Source organism: Capricornis sumatraensis, chromosome 20 (assembly GCF_032405125.1).
Source record: "Capricornis sumatraensis isolate serow.1 chromosome 20, serow.2, whole genome shotgun sequence".
Taxonomy (NCBI): domain Eukaryota; kingdom Metazoa; phylum Chordata; class Mammalia; order Artiodactyla; family Bovidae; genus Capricornis; species Capricornis sumatraensis.
In genome coordinates this window covers 52288699-52316681 of record NC_091088.1, presented here as the reverse complement: position 1 = coordinate 52316681, position 27983 = coordinate 52288699, and the positions used below count along the sequence as shown (strand labels likewise).

Below are 27983 nucleotides of genomic sequence, written 5' to 3'. Positions count from 1 at the left end.
CCCTTTTCCAAAGAAGAGCACGAAAGAGAAGGCTCATCTCCTGCAAACATCAAAGCCATGCTTCAGGTGAGATGATGTTTCCTCTCTTTCTGAAATAACTTGTTTTTAGGTTATGTGAACATTTGCTTCCCTATTCTTAAATTTTCTGGATATTGGGATTTACTTCCATCAAACGGGTTTCTAGTAGGGCAAGCAAGTGGCCTACATACAAAATTTAAGAGGGACTCTCAGGGCTGTCAAGCCCTAAATTTTGTGCCCATGTGTCTCACCTGCTTCACCCTAGTTACAGCCCTATTCCCAGTTTCTCTCATTTCAACAGGATAGACTTCAGCCTTCCCCAAATGCACTTTCTAGTTGTGGCCCATGTTCACATACTGATTGGATGTATCATTCATTATCTCCTTTCATAGTCTTCTCATGAAAGTACTGCTGGAACAGAAATGTATTATCTTGATTTAAATGGGAATATATTACTTGAATGAATCTATCTTGTGTAGACACTGACTGGAGATCTAGATTTATGAGAAGTCAAGGAGCAGACATGCAAAATATTGATAATTTCCACTGACCTAGGTTTTGCAATGGTATGGTGGGAGGTAAAATTAATAGGTCACATTATTATTTTGTGATTAGATTTCCTGTTTTGTGAGGTTTTTAAGATAGAGATTTGCTTGCAAGCTTATACAGAAAACTGAAATTTCACATACCTCTCTGATCTTTCTGTTTTTTCCATGTTTGTCAGCAATTCCTACAAACCGTGCCCCACCAGTGAAAAACCTTTCTGTACTTCAGTGCTCTTATAGATGTATTCTTATCTTATTACTTTCTTCTGATTTTTATATGTGGATGCAGGAGAAGAAGATGCATGTGTTCATTCACTCTTGAGATAATAGTCTACTCTTGAATCAAAGGTGGTACTTTCTCCTCTTCCCATATTTTTCTTTCAAAAAATTTCTCTTTATCTACCAATCTTTAAAATGCCATTCTGGATTTGCCCCAGATGCCAACTGGTTCTGTTCTCCCTCTGTGTCTCTTTTTGTGTATGTACAATCACATTCACTCCAAAGGTTATACTGATGTGATTCTAGTGACCCTCAGATACTGCTTTCCATCCTAGACCTTTATCCAGAGTATCAGAACCATATATCCAGCCTCCAACAGCTATCACTGCCTGTATGTTCCATAGACATTTTGAGGACACAACCTGGGTTTACCTCATTATCACCTCTGGTCCAGCTTATTCTTTCTCCTGCTTCCCATTTCCTTTTTCTAGTCTCAGCACCTATCCACTTGCTATGCAGATGACCTAAGAGCTATACCTCTCTTTTTTTCTACTCTACAAGTAATTGATGACCAATTCTGTTGAAACTTACCATGGAACAAACAATTGTCTCCTGTCTAGACCATTAATAACACTTTAATCTCAGACCTCCAACAGTGGGTACTTGTCTTTCCCACCTAACACACTTCAAGCCTACTCTAGTGTTCAAGAATATTGCCTCTAAAGTACAAGTTTTTTCACATATGTGCTGACTTAACATTTCTTTGTTTTTAATTCTCCATAAAGCAGTAGATCCAAAGTAGGGCATGTGTTACAAAGGACATGTGTGCAAAATGTACAAGACAGTATACTGAAAAGGAGGAAGATACTAGTAGTTTACATTCAAGAACATTAATTGTTAACAGTGTGGATTGCTGTTAATGCCAACTAATGATTTATATGTTGGGGGTGTACCTAGAGCATTTTAAAGACTACTACTCTGTAGGGAAAAAAAATCCAGTATTATTACATAAATATGCCCACTACTTTGCTCCATAAACTTTTTTCTTCTTAAGCCCAAAGATTCTTTCCTAACATACTGTACTTTTTGCTATTTCCTGAATTTACTAACTGGTTTTACTCTCCCAGTGAATTTTAAAAGCCCACTGACATGTAGTGCTACAAAATAAATTCATTGTGAGTACAAAATTTTTATGTCTTCAGTGAAATCTTAGAATCCAGAATCTTAGAATACTCTATAGTATTTTCCCTTATACATATTTCTGTCATCACATCTATAATGTCTATTGAGTATAAATATTTATGCATATGCCTCTCTTTTAGCCTGTAACTTCTTAAGAGCAAAGTCAAGGTTTTATTTGTTTCACTGCATCAAGCAACCAATCACATTCAAGGCAAAGAGCATGATCTCATATATTTTTAGCATGAGATAATAGGTAAATACAATTGAATGTATTTCCAGAGAGAATTTTCTACAGTACAAAACATAAGAAAACCAGGTCTGACCACTGAACATGGTCTCCAGTGTCTGGTTCTCACTAGTTCCAATTACCTTAGGATGAACTGGAGTATGCCCTTACAGGGATCAGTTTCATTCAAGGATGTGACTGTGGACTTCACCCGGGAGGAGTGGCAGCAACTGGACCCTGCTCAGAAGGCCCTCTACAGAGATGTCATGTTGGAAAACTATTGTCACCTCATCTCTGTGGGTAAGGAAAATTCCTTACATGTTTCAGTGTCATGCATCTCCTTTCAAGAATTTCTGAAACATGTGGAACTTTGAATTTCAAAGATCAGAGGTGATGAATATTCTCTTTTTGTTAATAGAAAGCATGATTATGTCCTCACTTGCCTAGTGCAAGGTATTAACTTTGTGAGGACATTAATAGCCTTGTCTAATAGCCACCTTGAAGCTGTATCTTTCTCTTCCTTCAATAGTTTTAAAGCCCAACAGCTTCTTAGACCAAGTCTTATTTTTTATTATCAGGATTTCACATGACTAAGCCTGATATGATCTGCAAATTGGAACAAGGGAAAGAACTATGGACAACAGAGAAAATTTTTCAAAGTCAGAGTTACCTAGGTGAGTCTGTATAATGTCCAGTGGACTCAGGTAGTTGATATCTTTGACTGTTTTTGGAGATCTATATTTTTTAATTGTGGTAAAATATACATAAAATTTACCATCTTAACCATTTTTAAGCATACAGTTCCATGGTATTAAGTACTTTTACATAGTTATGCAACTATCACCATTATCCATCTCCAGAACCCTTCGTCAGAAGTAAAACTGTACCCATTAAACAATAACTCCTATTCCCCACCACCACTAGCCCCCGACAATCAATATTTTACTTTCTGTCTCTATGAATTTGACTGTGGTAGATACCTCATATAAGTGAAATTATATGGTATTTGTCCTTTTTGTGACTAGTTTATTTCACTTAACATAATGTCCCCAAGTTTCATCCATGGTATAGTATGTATCAGGCTTTTCTTCCTTTTGAAGCCTGAGTAATATTAAATTATAGATACATGTGACATTTTGCTTATCCATTCATCTCTCAGTGAACACCTGGGTTGCTTCCACGTTTTGGCTACTGTGATTAATGCTACTATGAATATGAGTGTACAAATATCTGTTTGAGTCATTGCTTTCAGTTCTTTTGGGTATATACCCAAAAGTAGAATTGCTGAATCATTTGGTAATTTATGTCTGATGTTTGGAGGAACTGCCATACTGTTTTCCACAGTGACTACACCATTTTACATTCTCATCAACAAGTCACAAGGGTTCCAGTTTCTCTGCATCCTTATCAACAATTATTATTTTCTTTTTTTCCTGATAGTAGCCATCTTATTTAGGAATGTATTTTTAAAGGTGTAAGATCTCTGAAGTACCTACCTATATATGGCTGACTTCTATGCCTCTAAAATCTAAATTTCTTTTAATATTAATCTCTACATAAATCCTTTCCTTGTGTGGCTTATGAGTTGTTGGCTGCTATTATTTTACTGAGAATCCACTCCATGCTTTGTAGATATAATGTCCATAGAGATCTTAAGTGTAAAGTTCTTTGTATTCTGACAGAAGTGGAAACCCATGTGTCACACTGTAATCAAGATAAAGGGCACTCCTACTAACCTGTTAAGTTCCATCAGGCCTCTTCCATGGCAGTCCCTCCTCAGGACAATCACTACTAGGATTTCTACCAACAAAGATTAGTTCTGTCTATTCTGGACTTTTTTCATGTATATTTTTAATTTTAATTTTATTTTTTTCACTTTTAATCATGTATACTTTTTAAAAAGTATATTTACTTTATTGAAATGTAGTTGACTTGCAGTGTTTCTTCCCTGGGTTGGGAAGATCCCTACGGCTACCCACTCCAGTATTCTGGCCTAAGAGAATTCCATGGACTGTATAGTCCATGGGGTCACAAAGAGTGGCACACGATTGAGAGACTTTCACATTCACTTTTACAATGTTTCAAGTGCACATCAAGGTGATTCAGTTATACAAATACACATATATTATTTTTGAAGTTATTTTCCATCATAGATTATTACAAGATATTGACTATAGTTCACTATGCTATACGGAGACCTTTGTTCCTTGTTGCTTACCTATTTTTTAATTAGAAACCTAGATTCTATTCATACTAAGTCAAACAAGTGGAATCAAAATGTCAATAATTTTTTTAGTTAGGCAAAAATTCATAAGTTTTCTAAAATATATATTTTATACATATATATGTACGCAAAAGCTTTTCTACTACACTTGATAAAGGTTTGAGAAAAACATCAACAAAATGAAGAGATGGAGAAATTGGAGAACATAAATGAAAAGGAATCACTGAATATGAAATAGAAAAAGTGGAACAAACTAGATAAAAGTAAAAGATCATCATATAGTCCAGTTGTTTTTAAATATGACTGCTCATTAGAAACATATCTGGAGCTCTGGACAAAAAAAGCAATACCTGAACATTTGTATTTTTCAAAAAATTTCAAGATAATTCCAGTACGCATCTGGATTTTATCCTAGTTTCAGGGATACAGGGTTCTATTATTTTTGACTAGTTGTTGACTAATCATGATACAGTGGTATTAAGTGAGTAACAGTTACATAATCACAAAGTAAAAGATGTTTATCAGTTTCACAGTCAATAGCCAGACAAAAAATAAAAGCTAATTACAATTGCAAACCATAATGGGAACATGATTAACTTAACAATCTAAAATAACTACATACAATTTTGGGGGGGTCAATCAAAGTGATGTGGTAAGTGGAAGTGCATACATACACATGTTACATGCACATGTTTTCATCCACGCAGTCAGTATGTCTCTTGGTTGGTGCATTTAATACATTTACATTTAAGGTAATTATCAATATGTATGATCCTATTACCGTTTTCTCAATTGTTTCAGGTTTTTCTGTAGGTCTTTTCCTTCTCTTAGGTTTCCTGCCTAAAGAAGTTCCTTTTGACTTAGTTGTAAAGCTGGTTTGGTGGTGCTGAATTCTCTTAACTTTTGCTTGTCTGGAAAACTTGATTTCTCCGTCAAATATGAAGGAGAGTCTTGCTGTGTAGAGTATTCTTGGTTGTAGGTTTTTACCTTTCATCACTTTAAATATATCATGCCATTCTCTTCTGGGATGTAGAGTTTCTGTTGAGAAATCAGCTGATAGCCTGATGGGAGTTCCCTTGTATATTATTTGTCGTTTTTCCCTTGTTTCTTTTAATATTTTATCTCTGTCTTTAATTGTTTTCAGTTTGATTACTGTATGTCTTGGTGTGTTCCTCCTTGGGTTTATCCTTCCTGGGACTCTGTGCTTCCTGGATTTGGTTGACTATTTCCTTTCCTGTGTTTGGGAAGTTTTTAGCTATTACCTCTTCAAATATTTTCTCAGGTCCTTTCTTTCTCTCTTCTCCTTCTGGGACCCCTATAATGTGAATGTTGGTGCATTTAATGTTGTTCCAGAGGTTTCTTAGGCTGTCTTCATTTCTTTTCATTCTCTTTTTCTGTATTCTGCTCTCTGGCAGTGATTTCCACCATTCTGTCCTCCAGGTCATTTATCTGTTCTTCTGCGTCATTTTGCTATTGATTCTTTCTAGTGTATTATTCATCTCTGTTTGTCTGTTCTTTAGTTCTTCTAGGTCTTTGTTATACATTTCTTGTATCTTCTCAATCTTTGCCTCCATTCTTTTCCCAAGATCCTGGATCATCATATAATTAATCTGAATTCTTTTTCTGGAAAGTTGCCCATCTCCACTTCATTTAGTTGTATTTCTGGGAATTTATCTTGTCACTTCATCTGGGACAAAACTTTCTGCTTTTTCATCATGGTTAACTTTCTGTAATTTGGTTTCTGTTTTAGCCACTGTGAGACTGTGCTTCTTGCTTTTTTGTCTGCTCCCTGATGGATGAGGCTGAGAGGCTTGTGTATGCTTCTTGATGGGAGGGACTTGGATGGAAAAAATTGGTTCTTGCTCTGATGGGCAGAGCCTTGCTCAATAAAGCTTTAATCCAATTATTTGCTGATGAGTGGGGTTGCATCCCTCCCTGGTAGTTGTTTGGCCTGAGGCAGTCCAGCCCTAGGATCTACTGGCTCTATGACAGGCTTAATGGCAAACTCCAACAGGGTGTATGCCAAGGGAGACCTTCCAGTGCCCCCGTCCCTGTGATGAGTCCCTGCTGACCCACACCTCCACAGGCGGCCCTCCAACACTAGCAGGTAGTTTTGGTTCAGTCTCCTGTGTGATCACTGCTCCTCTCCTCTGGATCTTGGTGCATGTGAAATTTTGTTTGTGCTCTCTAAGACAAGTTTCTGTTTCTCTCAGTCCTCTGGAAAGCCTATAATCAAATCCCTCTGGCCCTCAAGGCCAGATTCCCTGGGGATTCTCAGTCCCTCTGTTGGATCCGCAGGCTAGGAAGCCTGAGGTGGGGTTTAGGACCTTCACAATAATGTGAGAACTTCTTTGGTATTATCGTTCTCCAGTCTGTGGGTCACTCAACCAGCAAGTATGGGATTTGATTTTATCATGATCACGCACCCCCTACTGTCTTGCTGTGGCTTCTTTGTCTTTGGACATGGTGTATATTTTTTTAGTGGGTTCCACTGTCCTCCTGTCAATGGTAGTCAACAGCTAGTTGCAATTTTGGTGCTCTCGCTGGAGGAAATGAGCGCACATCCTTCTACTTCACCATCTTGAACCAGACCCATGTCTACTTTCTTTCACTCAGCTTAATGTCTGAGGTATTAATACATGTTTCAGTATTTATATTAAAATAGCTTATTTAAGTTGCAGAACAGTATTCAGTTGTATGGAGATATTAGTTTGTTTATACATCTATTGATAGACATTTGAGATGTTCCCGTTTGGGCTTATTATGTTTTTGTTTGTGTTTGGCCATGCCGTGTGGCATATGGATATTAATTCCCTGACCAGGGATCAGACCCACTCCCCCTGTAGTGGAAGTGTGGAGTCTTAACTACTGGACCACCAAGGTCCCTGGGTCTATTATTAATAAAGCTACTGTGAACATTCTATTTTTGTGTGTGTGAACATTCTTATAAAAATATTTTTGTGAACATGGGTTTTTATTTCTGCTTAGTAAACACCTATTAGATGGTATTGCTCATTCATAAGGCAGGTTTATATATCACATTGTAGAAACTGCCAGTTTTTGAAAGTTATCATACCATTTTAAACTTTTACCAGCAATCTATGAGAATTTTGATTGCTCCCACATTCTCCTCTACATTTTGATGTTATCAATATTTTCATTTTGGTCATTCTGAAACATCATTCTGTTAAGAATAGTAGTATATGTTAGCAGTTTCAGTTTAGATTTTTTTTATGACTAATGATGTTAAGAACTTTTCCAAGTGCTTTTTATATCTTCAGACATATCTGTTCAGATGTTTTACTCATCTTTTATTGGGTTATGTATTTTTCCTTGAGTAGTAGGAATTCTTTACATATTCTGAATATAAGTCTTTTATTTGATACAGGTATTGTAAATATTTCCTCTAGAATGTGACTTGCCTACTCATTTTAATAGTCTTTCAATAGGAGCAAATTTTTAATTGTAATGAAGTCCAGTTTATAGTTTTTTCTTTTATCATTATTTCTTTGATCTCTCAAATATTTGCTTCCCCCTAGATTATGAAGATAATTTCCTGTATTTTCTTCTAAAATTGTTATGTATATTTTGCTTTTTTAAAATTAGTTCTGTGACCCATCTCATGTTAAGTTTTATTTATGGTATGAGGTAAGGGTTAAGAGTCTGTTTTCTTCCATTTGTTGCATCACGTAGAATTAAATTAAATTGCTCTGGTGATCTTATCAGAAATTGATTGTATTTGTGTCAGTCGATTTCTAGAGTATTCTTTCCTTTGTTAAAATTTAAGTCCTGTTATTAATAGGACTTAATGATTAATTTGGTTATTATAGTTTTATAATAAGTCTTGATGTCAGAATTAGTCCTCTTAACTTCCTTCTTTTTAAAAAATTGTTTCGGCTATTTGAAGTCATTTTCATTTTTTTTTTTAATTACCTTTTAGAATCAACTTCTTGATTTTTTAAAATAAATATGCTGGGATTTTTATTGGTGAGAACAAACATCTTAGCAATATTGAGTCTCACAGTCTCTCATAATACTATATCTTAATCTTTTAGTTAGCTTCTCTAATCCTTTAAGTAGTGTTTTATTATTTTTACTATCAAGCTCTTACACATATTTTATTGTTTATCTCTAAAATTTTAATATTTTTATTGTAAATAGTGAGCTTTTAAAAATTTCTTTATCCAGGCTTTTGTTAATATGAATAGCCAGAGCTGACTTTTAGATACTGACTTTGTATACTTGTATTGATGGCATTAAATTTTATTGTTGTTACTGTTGTCCATTGTTTGTTTTGGTATTTTTTTACATTTTCTACATATAAAGTAGGCCTCTGGAAATACATTTCACTTCTACATTTGCATACTTTTTTGTTTTCATTTCTTTTTCTTACCCTGATGTACTGACTATGACTTATAGTACAATGTTGAATAGAGGTATCGAGAGTAAGCATTCTTCGCAGTTCACTAAATTTAGAAGGGAGACATTTAATATTTCATTCTTAAGATTAATATTAACTTTATATTTTTCATAAGTGCTCTTTTTTAGATTCTGGGAGTTCTTTTTCTAGCTTTTGGACAATTTTAATTATGAATGGATGTTGATCTTAATAAATGCTTTTTCAGCTTCTGTTGATTTATTTCTTTTTTAATCTGTTACTGTATATAATTATATTGATTAATTTGAATTTTAAACCAACCTTAGGCTCCTGGGATGAACCCCAGTTGGACAAGATGCACTATTCATCTTATAGATTGCTGAAATTGGTTTGCTAATATTTTAGACAGCTTTAGTGCAGGATTTTACCAAGGACAGTGGTTTATAGTTTTATTGTAATATCATCGAAAAGATATATCCAGAAATGTGTCAGCCATATCAAACTGGGGGTGTTTCATCTTCATCTATTTTCTTATGGAACTTTTGTAAGCTTGGCATTGTTGCTTCCTTAATGTCTGAGGAACCATTTGGGCCTGCATTTTTATAATTTAAGACTTCTGCTTTTAGTCCTGAGGAAGTAACAGTCTAGAATCATACTCCTACAGGAAAAAACTAGAAAACTGAACAAAACTACTAAACAACAGGTACCACAGGCCTGGATTTCTGAGGGAAGGGAAATAAACGAGATGCACCCTACCTCATTCCAGGCTTTGACATGGTGGTAACATCCAGACTGTAGTGCAGAGAGAGGAATCCAAAAAGGACCTGGCAGTTTCACTGACTTAAGGGACCAACATTGGCATTCAAGGAAATTGAGGTGGCTAAAATTTGCAGGACACACTTCCCAAAAAGAGAGAGCTATGCAGAGAAAGTTTCCCAAATGTGGAGAAGGTTCCTCTTGAGTCTTTGGCTAAAGATAAGTCTGCATGTATGTAGGTGAAATCCCATGAAAGCAGGCAAAGATATGTTCTAAGGAAAATACAGTTACCACAGTGTTGTGAGACAAACAATTCTCATAGCCTCTCGCACCAGAAATCATTTTATTTCCCTTCAGCCAGAGGGGAGAGAACATGTTAATATATAGGACATTAGGTAGACCCTAGAAAAGTCAGACCTAACAAATGTGGCCTGATTAGCCATAGATTAGAGACTGCAAGATTTGTCATAAAAGAGCTTAAATAAAAGCATCAAAAGGATTAGGACTTCCCTGGTGCCTCAGTGGTAAAGAGTCCACCTGCCAATGCAGGAGACATAGGTTGGATTCCTGATCCAGGAAGATCCCACATGCCACAGAGCAACTAGCCGGAGGACCACAACTATTGAGCCTGTGCTCTAGAGCCGGGAGCTGCAACTGCTGTAGCTCTCACGCCCTAGAGCCTATGTTCTGCAGCAACAGAAGCCACCACAATGAGAAGCCCACATACCCCAACTAGAGAATAACCTCTGCTTACTGCAACTAGAGAAGAGCCCATGTAGCAACGAAGACCTAGCACAGCCAAAAATAAATAACTGAAAGTATATATATTTTTAAAAAGCATCAAAAGGATTAAACTAATCCAAAAATAACTTGTTTGTCTGTTGGTTCCTCCAAGGAGATGCTCAGATGGAGTTGGGAGTGGAATGGATTTCTTAGAGGTGACATCCATGAAAGATAAAAGGGAGAAGTAAGAAACAGAAAGCCATCAGACCATGGTATAGACATGTGGAAAGAAAGGGGACTGAGCAGTGAGAGCCTCAGACCATTATGCAGATCTGACAAAGGCTCAATTAATCTAAGTCCTCTGAAGCAAAGATTGTTCATCAGAGGGATCCTCATGGACAGAAATGGCCACTCTCTAGTACCTGCTCAGTATTCATCATTGGGTACGGATTCTCTGGGGACACCCTGACTTGGTTGAAAACCTAAAGAGCATCCTGAAGGTGCTAACAGTTCTTGCACATGAATGGTAAGTTCTTTTTGAAGGGATGTCCTAGTGGTGTAACTCTATGAATGCCACAGAATGCCAAAAAAAAAAAAAAAAACACCTAAAATTAAAGACCCAGCATTCTTTATGAAGTACAACCATATCTTAAACTCAACAAGATTAAATTGATAATGTCTGATGACCAATCAAAAACTATTAAACATATGAAGAAGCAGGAAAATATGACCCATAAACAAGAAAAAAATCATTCAATAGGGAAAAGCTCAATTAATAAAAACAGACCTAAAAATGGTAGAAGTAATAGAATTTGTAGACAAGGATATTAAAACACCATTATAAATGACTTCAGTATTATCAGGAATGTAAAGCAAGAATGAATATAAGGAGGCAAAATAGCAAACACTGAAATAAAACCAAATGAAACTTCTAAAGATGACTATTTGGTATCTGAAGTGAATAAGAAGACCCAACTTTGCCCTATATATTAAAATGTAAAGACACAGGTAGGGGAAACAAAAAAAGATGAAAAAATATAAACTTTACAGTTTTGTGATTGCCCTGTGTGGGGATGATTATCCTCAAGAAAAAGAAATGAAAAAGGCAAAATGCTTGTCTGAGGAGACCTTACAAATAGCTTAGAAAAGAAGTGAAGCTAAAAGCTAAGAGGAAAAGGAAAGATATAACCATCTTGATGCAGAGTTCCAAAGAATACCAAGGAGAGATATGAAAGCCCTCCTCAGTGATAAATGCAAAGATATAGAGGAAAACAATACAATGGGAAAGACTAGAGATCTCTTCAAGAAAATCAGATACACCAAGGGAATATTTCATGCAAAGATGGGCACAATAAAGGAAAGAAATGGTATGGACTTAACAGAAGCAGAAGATATTAAGAAGAGGTGACAAGAATACACAGAAGAACTATACAAAAAAGGTCTCACCTAGAGCCACACATCCTGGAATGAGAAGTCAAGTGGGCCTTAGGAAGCATCACTATGAACAAAGCTGGTGGAGGTGATGGAATTCCAGTTGAGCTATTTCAAATCCTGGAAGATGATGCTGTGAAAGTGCTGCACTCAAAATGCCAGGAAATATGGAAATCTCAGCAGTGGCCACAGGACTGGAAAAGGTCAGTTTTCATTCCAATCCCAAAGAAAGGCAATGCCAAAGAATGTTCAAGCTACCACACAATTGTACTCATCTCACATGCTAGCAAAATAATCCTCAAAATTCTCCATGCTAGGTTTCAACAGTAGGTGAACCAAGAACTTCCAGATGTTCAAGCTGGATTTAAAAAAGGCAGTGGAACCAGAGATCAAATTGTCAACATCCACTGGATCATAGAAAAAGCAAGAGAATTCCAGAAATACATCTACTTCTGCTTTATTGACTACACTAAAGCCTTTGACTGTGTGGATCACAACAGACTGTGGAAAATTCTTCAAGAGATGGGAATACCAGACCACCTGACCTGCCTCCTGAGAAATCTGTATGCTGGTCAAGAAGCAACAGTTAGAAGCAGACATGGAAAAACAGACACATTCCAGTATTGGAAAGGAGTACATCAAGGCTGTATATTGTTACCTTGTGTATTTAACTTATATGCAGAGTATATCATGTGAGGGCTTCTCTTGTGGTTCAGCTGGTAAGAATCCACCTGCAATGCAGGAGACCTGGGTTTGATCCCTGGGTTGTGAAGATCCCCTGGAGAAGGGAAACACTACCGACTCCAGTATTCTGGCCTGGAGAATTCCATGGACTGTATATGTATAGTCCATGGGGTCACAAAGAGTTGGACATGACTGAGTGACTTTCACATCATGGGAAATCCTGGGCTGGATGAAGCACAAGCTGGAATCAAGATTTCTGGGAGAAATATCAATGACCTCAGATATGCAGATGATACCACCCTTATGGCAGAAAGCAAAGAAGAACTAAAGAGCCTCTTGATGAAAGTGAAAGAGGAGAGTGAAAAAACTGGCTTAAAACTCAACATTCAAAAAAACAAGGTCATGGTATCCAGTCCTATCACTTCATGACAAATAGGGAAACAATGGAAACAGGGACAGACTTTATTTTCTTGGATTTCAAAATCACTACAGATGGTGACTGCATCCATGAAATTAAAAGACACTTGCTCCTTGGAAGAAAAGCTATGACCAATTTAGACAGCATATTAAAAAGCAGAGACATTACTTTGCTGATAAATGTCCGTCTAGTCAAAGCTATGGTTTTTCCAGTAGTCATGTATAGATGTGAGAGTTGGACCATAGAGAAAGCTGAGCTCCGAAGAATTGATGCTTTTGAACTGTGGTGTTGGAGAAGACTCTTGAGAGTCCCTTGGACAGAAAGGAGATTAAACCAGTCAATCCTAAAGGAAATCAGTCCTGAATATTCATTGGAAGGACTGATGCTGAAGCTGAAGCTCCAATACTTTAGCCACCTGATGTGAAGAACTGACTCCTTAGAAAAGACCCTGATGCTGGGAAAGATTGAAGGCAGGAGGAGAAGGGGATGACAGAGGCTGAGATGGTTGGATGGCATCACTGACTTGATGGACGTAAGTTTGTGCAAGCTCCGGGAGTTGTTCATGGACAGGGAAGACTGGCGTACTACAGTCCATGGGATCACAAAGAGTTGGACACTACTGAGCACTGACTGTTTGGGGATGAAATCACCACCACCACCACCACCCCAGCCCACTCAAAACATGTGACAGTTGTCAGGACTGAAATCTCACATAATGAGGCTTTCTAGGGAGAGCAGGGCGGAGAAGGCAATGGCAACCCACTCCAATACTCTTGCCTGGAAAATCCCATGGATGGAGGAGCCTGGAAGGCTGCAGTCCATGGGGTCGCTGAGGGTCGGACATGACTGAGCGTCTTCACTTTCACTTTTCACTTTCATGCATTGGAGAATGAAATGGCAACCCACTCCAGTGTTCTTGCCTGGAGAATCCCAGGGACGAGGGCGCCTGGTGGGCTGCCGTCTGTGGGGTTGCACAGAGTCGGACACAACTGAAGTGACTTAGCAGCAGCAGCAGTGAGAGCAGGGAGGACTCCCAAGCTGGTCCTAAAATGGCTTGAGAGAGCAAGGAAGGGTGGTGTCTGTCTTTGGTGTTTATTGTGATTATGGAGGTGGTCAGGTCAGGCTTCTACACATGGTTTAGAGCTTACATGGTTTAAACTTCTTGCCAGCACCAGTAGAAAGCATGCAAGCTCCCTTATTGGCTTGCCCAGTTGTGGGGCAAGAGGGGACAAAAAGGGAGTGGGTCTAGGAATTTGTCAGTCATAAGATATCAAAAATAGAATGACTCTGTTACACATGCAAACACTAAGAAGAAAATGGGAGTGCCTGTAGATCAAAGTAGATTTCAGAACATGGAATATTACAGTGATAAAGGAGAACACTTCATCAGAAATCATAACAATTTTAACAGCTTCAAAATCTTTCAGTTTTTCTCAGCTTTTTATCATTTTCACTACCTAAAGAGTCTTTTTAGAGATTTTCTTTCTAATTGTCCCCCTCTATGAAATTTTAATAGTCTGTGTTCTGATCACAGTGGAATTTATCTAGAAATCAAAAAGCATTTCTCTAAATTTCCCAAATATTTGGAAATTAATCACATTTCCAAATAACCCATGAATCAAGGAGGAAATCCTAAGGTAAATTAGAAGTTATTCTAAACTGAATGATAATTAAAACAGCATATCAAAATCTGAGATGCAATTATAGCAGCATTAAAAATTTTTTATCACTTTAAATCAGAGCCTCCTGAAACAGGGTTAAATTGTCACCTGAAGTAACTAGAAAAAGAAAAGTAATTTAAACTCAAAAGTTAGTAAGAGGAAAAAACTGACTAAAGCAAAAATCAATGAGATACATAACAGAAGAAGAATAGAGGAAATGAGTGAAGCCAAATGCTGATGCATTAAATTAATAAAATTAATAAACCATACATTTTATTGTCTTGGGCTCCAAAATCAGTGCAGATGGTGACTGCAGCCATGAGTGAGTCAGTGCAGATGGTGACTCACTCCATGAAAGAAAATCTATGATAAAAGCTAGACAGAATATTAAAAAGCAGAGATATCACTTTGCCGACAGAGGTCCATATGGTCATAGCTATGGCTTTTACAGTAGTCACCTATGGATGTGAGAGTTTGACTATAAAGAAGGCTGAGCACCAAAGAATTCATGCTCTGAACTGTGGTGCTTCAGAAGACTCTTGAGAGTACCTTGGACAGCAAGGAGATCAAACCAGTCAATCCTCAAGGAAATCAACCCTGAATATTCACTGGAAGGACTGATGCTAAAACTGAAGCTCCAATTCTTTGGCCACCTGAGGCAAAGAGCTAACTCATTGGAAAAGATGCTGGGAAAGATTGAGGGCATGAGAAGAAGGTGGTGACAGAGGATAAGATGGTTGGATTGCATCACCAACTCAATGGACATGAGTTTGAGCAAAGTCAGGAGACACTGATGGACAGGGAAGCCTGGCATGCTGCATTCCATGGGGTTGCAAAGAGTTGGACACAACTTAGCACCTGAACAACAACAACAATAACAACAGTATAAAAATTAGAAGACATATTACCAATATCAAAAATTAAAGGAGCTACAACACTACAGTTCCCACAGACATTAAAAGAAGTTAGGGTATTCCCTAATAATTTTATACCAACCAATGGAGTAGGGGAGAACACTTCCCAATTTACTTTATAAGACCAGCATTATTTACAATCAAAGGTACTCTAAGTATAGAAAACTACACACCAACATCCTTTGTGAAGTGAGATATAAAAATCCTTAATAAAGGGATTTTTATAATATAATAATTTACATAATGTTAATATTATAAAGTAATATATTACTATAAAGCTGAATCTAGCAATATTTTAAAAGGATGATATCTCATGACCAAAAGGAGTTTGTCCAAGGAAAGTAAAGTTAATTTGGTATTCAAAAATCAAGCTATATAATTCACCATGTAAAGGTAAAAAGGTTAAAAAGAAAACCACATAATTATCTCATTAAATGCATAAAAATAATAAAATTCAATTTCTGTTTATTATAAATCTTTTTTAGCAATCTAAGGGAATTTGCTCAACTTCATAAAGAATATATTTGAAAAACTTATAGCTGCCATCACATTCAATAGTGAAAGATTGAATGCTTGTCCTCTAATAAGAGCAAAATCAAAGAAAGGATGTCCATTATCACAAATTCTGTTAGACATTATGTGGGACACAAGTCAGTACAATAAGACAAGAAAAAGAAGTTAAAGGCTACAGATTAGAAATGGAACTGTCTTCATTTGTAAGTGACATGTTTGTGTACATAGTAAATCCTAAGGAATCTAAAAGAAAAGAACTGTTAGAACTAGTAAGTGAATTTAGCAAGTTGGTCATATTTTAGACCAAATTTTGGAAAATTTTGGTCTGAACTTCTACAGTTTTTTTCCTGCTGTATTCTCAATTATATTTTAAATAATTTCATCCTACCCTCTAGTTCACTAAGGATTTTAAAAATTCTTTCAGTTTGAGTAATTTCTGTTAGTCTGACTTCCAGTTTACTGATTCTTTATTCCCTTATATTTGTTATTAAACCCATCCAGTGAATCTTACATTTCAGATTTTTTTTTCAGTTTGCATTTCCTTATTTCTCCTGAATATTTCATCTCTTCACCCATATTTTCATCTTTTCTTATAGACTTGTAAACATATTTATCTATTTAGCTATTTTAAGTATCTAAATTATTTTAAATTTAGCTATTTTAAATTTCTAATTTCAACATAGGGTCTGACTGGCTTTTATTCTCCATTTTCCTGTTTCTTCTCAGGAAAACTTTAGGTAACACGTTGTGAAGATGTTGGATCATTTTTCTTCTTCTGAGGATTGATGACTTTTAATCTTATCAGTTCAGTTCAATTGCTCAGTTATGTCCAACTCTTTGCAAACCCATGGACCATAGCACGCCAGGCTTCCCTGTCCATCACCAACTGCCAGAGCTTGCTCAAACTCATGTCCGTTGAGTTGGTGATGCCATCCAAACATCTCATCCTCTGTCATCCCCTTCTCCTGCCTTGAATCTTTCCCAGCATCAGGGTCTTTTCTAAGGAGTCAGTTCTTCACACAGGTGGCCAAAGTATTGGAGCTTCAGCATCAGTCCTTCCAATGAATATTCAGGACTGACTTCCTTTAAGATTGACTGGTTTGATCTCCTTTGTGTCCAAGGGACTCTCAAGAGTCTTCTCCAACACCACAGTTCAAAAGCATCAGTTCTTTGGCACTCTGCTTTCTTTATGGTCCAACTCTCTGCTTTCTTTATGGTCCAACTCTCACATCTATACATGACTACTGGGAAAACTATAGCTTTGATTAGATGGACATTTATCAGCAAAGTAATGTCTGCTTTTTAATATGCTGTCTAAGTTGGTCATAGCTTTTCTTCTAAGGAGCAAGCATATTTTAATTTCATGGTTGCAGTCAACATATGCAGTGATTTTGGAGCCCAAGAAAATAAAGTCTGTCCCTGTTTCCATTGTTTCCCTCTCTATTTGCCATGAAGAGGTGGTACCAGATGCCATGATCATAGTTTTCTGAATGTTGAGTTTTAAGCCAATTTTTTCACTCTCCTCTTTCACTTTCATTAAGAGGTTCTTTAGTTCTTCTTCGCTTTCTGCCATAAGGGTGGTGTCATCTGCATATCTGAGGTTACTGATATGTCTCCCAGCAATCTTGATTCCAGCTTGTGCTTCATCCAGTCCTACATTCACATAATGTATTCTGCACGTAAGTTAAATAAGCAAGGTAACAATATACAGTCTTGAAGTACACCTTTCCCAATTTGGAAGTAGTCCATTGTTCCATGTCTGTTTCTAACTGTTGCTTCATGACCTGCACACAGCACATGTGTGCTGATTGACACTATTGATTTCTCGATAGTTAGGTTAGTGGTCTGGTGTTACCATCTCTGTAAGAATTTTCCCATCCACACAGTCTAAGGCTTTAGCACAGTCAAGGAAGCAGATGTTTTTCTGGAATTCGCTTGCTTTTTCTATGAACCGACTTCTGTTGACAATTTGATCTCTGGTTCCTCTGCCTTTTCTAAATGCAGGTTGAACATCTGGAGGCTCTTGGTTCATGTACTTTTGAAGCCTCACTTGGAGAATTTTGAGCATTACTTTGCTTGTGTGTGAGATAAGTGCAGTTGTGTAGTAGTTTGAAGATTCTTTGGCATTGCCTTTCTTTGGGATTGGAATGAAAACTGATCTTTTCCAGTCCTGTGGCCACTGCTGAGATTTCCATATTTCCTGGCATTTTGAGTGCAGCACTTTCACAGTATCATCTTTTAGGATTTGAAATAGCTTAGCTGGAATTCCATCACCTCCACTAACTTTGTTCATAGTGATGCTTCCTAAGACCCACTTGATATTGCATTCCAGGTAGTCTGGCTCTAGGTGAGTGATCACACCATTGTGGTTATCTGAGTCATTAAGATCTCTTTTGTATAGTTCTTCTGTGTATTCTTGCCACCTCTTCTTAATATCCTCTGCTTTATTGGGTCCATACCATTTCTGTCCTTTATTGTGCCCATCTTTGCATGAAATGTTCCCTTGGTATCTCTAGTTAAGTTACTGGAGGCTCACATGAATTATTTTGTCAGGTTGCTTTTAAGTTGTTTGAAAAGTGAAAGTCACTTAGTCATGTTGAACTCTTTGTGCCCCCATGTACTATACAGTCCATGGAATTCTCCAGGCCAGAATACTGGAATGGGTAGCCATTCCCTTCTCCAGGGGATCTTCCCAGCCCAGGGATCGAACCCAGGTCTTCCCCATTATAAAGTGAAAGTGAAGTCGCTCAGTCGTGTCTGACTCTTTGGGACCCCATGAACTGTAGCCCACCAGGCTCCTCCATCCATGGAATTTTCTAGGCAAGAGTACTGGAGTGGGTTGCCATTTCTTTCCCCATTATTGGCTGGTTCTTTTATCAGCTGAGCCACCAGGGAAGCTCTTTAAGTGTTTAGGTTATGTTTATTTCCATTTCAGTTTTGCCTTTAGTTTTATGTTATTGCTCTAAGTCCTCGGATACAGCCTTTATTCCTAATACATGGCCATTATGGGATTTCAATAGAAAGACTGAAGTTTTAATCAGATTCTTCTAACTTGGCACAGGACTAGAATTATTAATAAAAACTATTTTTATAGAGTTGAGTTAACTGCTGATATCTTTGCTTGATTCTTACAGTGTTCCAGCTTTCTTTTCCCTTTATGCTCCTTGTAGTCTTGCCCTGCGGAAATGAAATTAACGAACATTTTGTGGAGGGGTTTATGCTAATGTTGCGGCTTTCCTTCTATGTTTTCTTCTTTCTTGGATTCTGTCCTCAGTTTACAGCCATTCTGCTACTCCTGAACTCTGATGTCTGATTTTTCAGCACATGATGACTCCTACTTTCTATTTCTATTTCTACTTGAGATCTGTCCCCTGTGTGCTGCAGGAACTGCCAGAATACACACTGGAAGACCTGGATAAATGTAGATCTTATTGCAGTAGGGTTTCTTTCTTTCAAAGTTTGTATCCATTCCAGTTTCTGCCTGCTTTTGATCATTCTTTAGTGCCTTCAAGGAAGTTAGTCTTTTATAATTGGTCCATAGTTATCACTGTTATCAGTTGGAAGGTTCTTTTGATACAGACTTCTTTGCTGTTACCAGAATCTGAATGTCTAAATCAGCAGTTCTCAAACTTTTTAGTCTTAGGACTTATTTATACTCTTAAGAATTAAAAGAACTTTGTGCATGTTTGTATACCCTATTCGAAATTAAAACAAAATTTAAAATATTCATTTATTTCATTTAAAAAGAACAATATAAAAATAACAAATATTGACATAAAAATCATATTTTTACCAAAAAAAAAAAACTTTTCCAAAAGAAAAAATGAGCAAAGGGACATTGTTAGATGATTGAAGTTTATTTAATATCTTGCTGAACAGAAGATAGCTGATTTTCACATCTGATTCTCCATTTAGTCTGTTGCAATATGTTATTTTAATTGAAATATGTGGAGAAAATCTTCCTTCATGCATTTATGTAGTTTGACAGAGAAATTTTTAAAAGCCTTTTTAGATTGTCATGGGTATTCTAAATTAATACAACACCCAAGCTTACTTGGTAGTTCCTAAACAGTACCATTTAACAACTGGTTATTTCTAAACAGTTAGTTGTAATATAAAATCTGAAATTATAACAGTGAACTTTGGTGTAGACTATTACATAAAATCCAGTGGTCTATTTAAATATTTTCCCCATGCATTGTTTTGTAACACTATATATTGGTCATTTGGAAAGTAACGGTTCACTGGTATATACAGGTCTGCCAGATTTTTACATGTTTCCATATACCATATTTTTTAAAACCCCCAAACCCACATGTGTTAGTATTACCAGGAATTTCATTATAAAAGTCTTTTAAGTATTGGTAAATTGACAAGCAAACCATAGCAAATATAAGCTTTCCTACATAATGACTTATACTTAAAAGCTTGCTTTTAACAAGTATTGGGAGATGTTTTCTTTGAATAGACAGGTTCGCATTGTTCAAGAAAATGTCTACCAGATACCCACAACTGAATAACAGTCAGTGTTTTTTCAAGTAAAACTGCTGTTCCACAAATTATAGATATTCAGCTCTCAACTCAAATAATTATACCAGCACTTTTCCTCACAAAATATGATTGGCCCTTGAACAATACACATTTGAACTGTGCAGATCCACTTATATGCAACTTTTCTCAACAGCAAATTCTATATGACTGCAGGGTCCACAGTTGGCTGAATCAACAGATGTGGAACTGTGGCTTTGGAGGAACTGAGGACTATAAGTTATAGGCAGATTTTTGACCAGGCAGAGGGTTGGTACCCTTAACTCACACAGAACATTATAAATATATGTTCTCAATGGTGGAGATCTAATAAATTAATAAAATTAGTGAAGCTTTTTTTTCCCTTGTGTGTAGTAGTTAGAAATGCAGTGTTTCCTATTGTAGATTGGTGCCAGTGCTTTGATACAATGCTTTTGAACTGTGGTGTTGGAGAAGACTCTTGAGAGTCCCTTGGACTGCAAGGAGATTCAACCAGTCAATTCTGAAGGAGATCAGCCCTGGGATTTCTTTGGAAGGAATGATGCTAAAGCTGAAACTCTAGTACTTTGGCCACCTCATGCGAAGAACTGACTCACTGGAAAAGACTCTGATGCTGGGAGGGATTGGGGGCAGGAGGAGAAGGGGACGACCGAGGATGAGATGGCTGGATGGCATCACTGACTAGATGGACGTGAGTCTGAGTGAACTCCAGGAGTTGGTGATGGACAGGGAGGCCTGGCGTGCTGCGATTCATGGGGTCGCAAAGCGTCGGACACGACTGAGCAACTGAACTGAACTGACTGAATGTGCCAGCATTTTACCCACTGTATCAATCATTTTTAAAAAATTTGCATTTTATGATGTTTTGACATCTTTAGGGAGCCTACTAGCTAATGAGAGATTGCCCTTCCCAGAGCTAGCCAATTCCTAGAGATAGTAAACAAACAACTTGTTGGTGAGCCAACTTTTCATATACAGATGAACCAGTGGCAGTTCCGTTTCCTTAACCACCTCCGTTATCTAACTCACAGACACCAAAGCAATATTTTCTCTGCGCTGAGTCACCAGGACCAGGTATCAGACAACTGGAGATCACCCCTATATCCCATGACATGCCAACACTGTTCAAACTAACTGACCCTAAGCTGTTTGCCCTGCCTTGCCTTTCCATGGATGTAAGCCCCAGTAAAAGCTCTGGTGTAGGCTTTCCCCTTGCTTCTTTCTGCTTCCTGACCAAACCTGGTGCTTCCCCATGTGGTCCTGCATGGCATGGCATAGGTCCTCCTCTCAGGAATGGTAATAGGAAATTTTCTTTTAACAACATGAGCATCTCTGTGTCATCACTCCATCACCTGTATAAATTAAAATTCCATGAGACACCCACTATTGCTTTTGTCATTAGTGTAAATAAGAACATAATTTAAAATACTATTACTTTTGTTAATCATGAAGTGTTATTATATTATTACTTTTTTGCCACACTATGCAGCATGCTGGATCTTAATTCCCCAACCAGGGAAATTGCACTCATTTCCCCTGCATTAGGAGTACGGAGTCTTAACCACTGGACTACCAAGGAAGTCCCAGTGAAATGTTATTATTAACAAAAATAGTTTTGACTTTGTAGACCTCCCATAAGAATCTCTTGGAAACTGTTGGTTTAGGCCTTTCTTGTTTTTCGTCTCTTTCTTTAACATTTCAGCTCTTTATCTTCTTTTATTATAGTCTTCTATTTATAGGCATTCATAAATCTAAAATATAAAATTTTAAAGGGTAATCATTGCTAATATTTATCTTCCTCTTAATCTTCATTTTCTTTCCTTCCTTTCCCCTTCTACTTGTTTCCTGCACTTAGTCTCATGTCCCATTCTTGCTGTGAGACCTACTATCAAATTTCAAAATCCATATGCCTCACACTAAAGTGATAATTTCAGTATCACTTCATTTCAATACATTTATTCCCAATAAATCTCCATGTTTCATAACATAGTGCTCAGATGCCTGATATGTACCCACTTTGATTGGGGTGAAAAATGAATCCTATGTCCCTGAGTGTCTTTTTCATCTTGCTCACTTTTCTTCCCTCTGAAAAAATAAATATTTGTTGAATAAATGGATTTTATTTCAGTAGGCTCGCATCAGTATCCTTAAAGGATCTTTCTTCATCCTCAGTTATTATCTTTATAACAGCCATATAAGCTTTAGTAATCTGATCCATTCTCAAGTTGTGATATCTTTGTTTTATGTGAATGGCTTTCAAATAGCCATTTTCAGCACATTTCTCCCACTTGGACTGTACTGGTATATTTTAATATGCCTACAGCAATATAGTGATCACATGTCTCATCCTTTCAGTTATTGATATTTTAGAAATAATAGATAGCCATTAACTGCAAGGAGATCCAACCAGTCCATTCTGAAAGAGATCAGCCCTGGGATTTCTTTGGAAGGAATGATGGTAAAGCTGAAACTCCAGTACTTTGGCCACCTCATGCGAAGAGTTGACTCATTGGAAAAGACTGATGCTGGGAGGGATTGGGGGCAGGAGGAGAAGGGGACGACAGAGGATGAGATGGCTGGATGGCATCACTGACTCGATGGACGTGAGTCTGAGTGAACTCCAGGAGTTGGTGATGGACAGGGAGGCCTGGCGTGCTGCGATTCATGGGGTCGCAAAGAGTCGGACACGACTGAGCGACTGAACTGAACTTTATTTTATCTTTGTTTCTATATCTTTTCTTACTGTAGTTAGCTTCTTAAATATCAGGTTGATTTCATCATCTCTGCTATATTTTAAAAATTAGCTTTCAACAATTTGTGTTTATTTCACTCCATGAAATAGCTTTACATCCTATCATATTCTTATTTGCCACTGACATCTTCCAAAGTAAGAACCATGTTATTTCAGGTGTGGACTGCTGTAATTACTATTTGGATTTGCTATGATTTTTTTTCTAGTTCTTTCAGTTTTCTTTCAGTCAATATGCAAAAAAAAAGATATCCCCTTATTATATGAAATTTAAATCCCTTCTTTCTCAAGGGCTGACAATAATATCCCATCTGTTCATTCCACGTGTATTTCCTTTTTTGACTGAGAACTCCGCTCATCTCTGTTCTAGTCTCCCAAATGTACAGCTGGACCTTTCATTATGTGACAGCTGCTGTATACTTATAGCAATATTTGGAAAGTCAACCAACTACAAAATAAGAGAGTAAAACAGTACACACAAAGGCATCCTTATTTCTGATACCAACTGTAAATTCAGGAATCCCAAGATTTGTGTCAATAGTTTACTATAAGAACTTAACAAAACTACTGAAAGCTGTAATACTCACAGTTACGGTCTGTAAGAGAAAAATACAAATTAAAATTAGCCAAGGGGAGAAGTGCATAGAGCAGAGTCCAGGAAAGTACCAAACACAGAGCTTCTAGTTGTCTGCTCTCTGTGGAATCAGGGACAGCGTTACTTCCCTGTGACAGTTCTTATAGAATATTGCCAGCCAGGGAAGGTTCGCGCAAGCCTAGAGTCCAGAGTTGGTTATATTAGGGCTCTGTCACATAGGATGCCTGACTGCCCATGTGGCTGACCTAAGTTTCCATCCCCGTAAGAGACTGAACTAATATTCTGTGACCCAAACCCCCACTTAAATCCATTGTTGGTATGACTCAAAGAACCCCCCCAGCCTAAATCACATTTTTACTTTCTAGCTGGCCAAAGGTTCCCAGGCAAATAAATACTCCTCTAAGATATGACATTCCAAGGATTTAGAGATTACCTCCCAGAAGACGAAGGCAAATGTCAAGACTTCCCTTTGAGTAAGAATTATATTCTTTCCGACACAATACTACATATCCTTGAGTTAAAAGATCAAATTTTACTTCCACATGAAATATTCCTTGCTGACTCCAGAGCATGTCAGCTCCTGTTTTTCTGCATTCACATTATACTTAGTGTCTGTAACACACAAACAGAACCATCCTCTGATATGATCTAGTAATTTGCTACCTTATTCAACATGGTTTTATCTGAGGCCTCTTTTCCCATCTGATTAACAATTCCCTCAAAATAAGGTCCTCTCTTTTACTTTTCCTTACTGTAGCTTGTAAGAGAGGCTAGACATTCAATAGTTACCTGATTGATGGCTTATGATAGTATGCAAGGAAATTATCTTTTTCATCCATTCAGAAATCATTTAAACGGTAAGTTCTTTTTATATATACATGCCAAGATGATCATATCCCTTCACCACTCTTAAATGTGTTAATGTATACTCAGAAGATTTCAAAGAAGATAGTTAATTAAATATTGACTTCAAAGAATGTAAGTTTTAGTTGGAAAGGCATTATTATCAAATCAAGCATTTTACATATAACATATTAAAATAGCAACAAATCTTGTTGAAAGATTATTTGAAATGGATGGTTCAGACTATAAAATTATATACTAATTTCAGACATTGAAGAGTAGAGAGAATATGTGAAGGCTTTTGGATAAATTGGATAGTAGAATGTCCCTGGAGGAGGTTCGAGTTGTCAGGAAGGCAGTATAATTCCCATTACTGATACAGATTAGTTTTGTGTGTCCTAGAACTACACATAAATGAAATATGTACTCTTTTGCATGAAGTTTTATATCTAAAAAATGTTTGGTATTCATCTCTTTTGTCATTATGTTTCAGTTGGTTTTTCCCTTTTTATTGCTGAATAGTATTCCATTATATACATTTCATGGTAGTATTCTATTTTATAAATACATGATCCTACCATGCATATCTGGTGGAACAATTTTAAAGATAGATACGGTATCAGTTGTTTACATTTTCATGACTTGTTTGATGTGATAAAAAGGCTATTGTAAATAAGATGCAAGTCATAAGTAAGATGAATCCATATTTAAAATTGGCCCATCAGATATGGGTGGTAGCAAGGTAAAATAGTAAGATATAGCCAAGAAGTTTTAAGAAAAATAATAGATCAACCAGTGCCATACACATATATTAAAGCATTCAGTCTTTCATAGCTCCAGTAGGGAATAGCAGAGTCCCAGAGGGTGCTAGTGGTAAAGAACCTGCCTGCCAATGCAGAAGACATAAGAGACGTGGGTTCAATCTCTGGGTCAGGAAGATCCCCAGAAGGGCACAGCAACCCACTCCAGTATTCTTGCCTGGAGAATTCCATGGACAGAGAAGCCTGGCAGGCTATGCTCCATAGGGTCACAAAGAGCTGAACACAATTGAAGCAACTTAGCACATATGCACTGCATTGGGAGGAAAACTTGAAGTCATCCTTCCCTAAAACTGAAAAAGTAATTTAGCAAATTGAAAAGAGGAAGAGTTATAATTGATGGTCAAGAGAATTTAGTTGTTGATCATCTCTGGAAGAATAAATTGATGGTAGCAGCAATCAGAATACAACAGTGATTATATTCATGTTGCAAATATCCTTTTCCTCTGGTTTATTTTATAATTCCTAAGGGAATTATGTTTCCCCAATACCCCTTTCAATGAAAAAAATTAGTTATGTGGAGAGTTAGGGTCAAGACTATAGACTAGTGTGTCTGTTAGCACTAGGAAATGAGTGACTGAAAAAGTTCATTTGCCATGGATGGGCTCAATACAAGTGAGGAAGAAACAAATGGAAGTATTTTATAACACTTATTTAGTCATTAGGGAATAAATACATAGTTTTTCATCATCACCTGAACATTTTCAATACTTACTGTTAGTACCCTTGATAGGCTCACTCCATTATCTCTGAATCTGCCTGTTCCAAGAACAGTCCTGCTTTCACTATCCTTTGTCTTCTGCTTACTTGCCCTTTTATCATACCTGCTCAGTGTAGCTTATATTTACAACATCCCAAAGATATGTGTTGTTTGCTTACGGTAGTTTTTCCTCATTTTAACAGTTTAGCAGGGTTTGTGTTTGTTACATACATTTGCCCTCCCAGAGGTAATTTATTTTAGGCTTTCTGTAGACTAAAGTAGTGTGATAGACAGGCCCACCATGGATTGTTTATATTATTTATCTTATCCATAATGTTTACATGGAGGCTTACTATTGTTAATTGTATTTTTTCTAGAAGAAGATTGGAAAGCTGAAGATGTTTTAGTGAAATTCAAAGAATACCAAGACAGGCATTCTAGGTCAGTTATATCCATCAACCACAAAAGACTAATAAAAGAGAGAAGTAACATTTGGGGGAAAACATTTACTATCGACAAGAACCGTATTATTTCAAAAACAACACTACATGAATATAAACCTGATGGAAAAGTTTTAAAAGATATTTCAGGATTAGTCATTAGAAATATAAGTCCTGTAAGAGAGAAGTTTAGTGAGAGTAATGGATGGGAGAAATCACTCCTTAACACTAAACATGAGAAAATTCATGCAGCAGTGAATCTCTGTAAACAAACAGAAAGGAGTCTCAGTGGTAAACAAGAGCTTATTCAACATCGGAAGGTTCAAACTCCGGAGCAACCATTTGAACATAATGAATGTGAAAAACCCTTCCTTATAAAAGGAATGTTACTTACACATACCAGAGCTCATGGAGGAGAAAAATCCTGTGAATACAATAAAGATGGCACAGCCTTCATTGAAAAGTCAACTCTCAATGTCCACCAACAAAATATTATGGAGAAGAAGCCCCACTCATACAGCAAATATGGGACATTCCTCTGTAGGAAGTCCATTTTTATCATGCATCAGAGATCTCAGACAGAAGAGAAACCCTTTCATTGTCCTTACTGTGGGAATAACTTTAGAAGGAAGTCGTACCTCATTGAACATCAACGAATTCACACAGGTGAGAAACCTTATGTTTGCAGTCAATGTGGAAAAGCCTTTCGTCAAAAGACAGCCCTCACTCTTCATGAGAAAACACACTTAGAGGGGAAACCCTACATTTGTATGGATTGTGGGAAGTCCTTCCGCCAAAAGGCAACCCTTACTAGACATCACAAAACACATACAGGAGAGAAGGCCTATGAATGTACTCAATGTGGAAGTGCTTTTAGAAAGAAGTCTTACCTTGTTGATCATCAGAGAACACACACAGGGGAGAAACCATATCAATGTAATGAATGTGGGAAGGCATTTATCCAGAAGACAACCCTCACTGTACATCAGAGGACTCACACAGGAGAGAAACCCTATATTTGCAATGAATGTGGGAAGTCCTTCTGCCAAAAGACAACTCTCACTCTCCATCAAAGAATTCACACAGGGGAGAAACCCTATATTTGTAATGAATGTGGGAAGTCCTTCCGCCAGAAGGCAATCCTCACTGTTCATCAGAGAATACATACAGGAGAGAAATCCAATGGATGTCCTCAGTGTGGGAAAGCCTTTAGTAGGAAATCTAACCTCATTCGCCATCAGAAAACTCACACTGGAGAGAAACCATATGAATGTAAAGAATGTGGGAAGTTCTTCAGTTGTAAGTCAAACCTCATTGTCCATCAAAAAACTCACAAGATAGAAACTGTGAGAATTCACTAAAACATGTGACTTTTCTGGTGAAAATTTTTAAAGTCATAGTAAATCCTATACATGAGTT

At 37.1% G+C, this 27983-nt stretch overlaps 2 protein-coding genes across 2 annotated transcripts in view; one reads left to right on the top strand and one right to left on the bottom strand.

Annotated features, from left to right (window-relative positions):
* Nucleotides 1-27983, bottom strand: part of LOC138095962 (uncharacterized) — a 406275-nt gene that overhangs the window by 349511 nt on the left and 28781 nt on the right. The window lies entirely within an intron of this gene.
* On the top strand, nucleotides 5-27925 carry ZNF382 (zinc finger protein 382). The gene is made up of 4 exons (XM_068991970.1): nucleotides 5-66; nucleotides 2339-2490; nucleotides 2769-2864; nucleotides 26502-27925. Exons 2-4 carry the CDS (start codon nucleotides 2340-2342, stop codon nucleotides 27923-27925), a joined length of 1671 nt encoding a protein of 556 aa, XP_068848071.1. The 5' UTR covers nucleotides 5-66; nucleotide 2339.

Excerpts from the sequence above, each read along its gene's own strand:
- ZNF382 (XM_068991970.1), top strand. The coding sequence starts at position 2,340 with ATGAACTGGAGTATGCCCTTACAGGGATCAGTTTCATTCAAGGATGTG. Across the intron at positions 2,491-2,768 it reads TTGTCACCTCATCTCTGTGG|GATTTCACATGACTAAGCCT; the intron begins GTAAGGAAAATT and ends TTTTATTATCAG. Across the intron at positions 2,865-26,501 it reads TCAAAGTCAGAGTTACCTAG|AAGAAGATTGGAAAGCTGAA; the intron begins GTGAGTCTGTAT and ends TATTTTTTCTAG.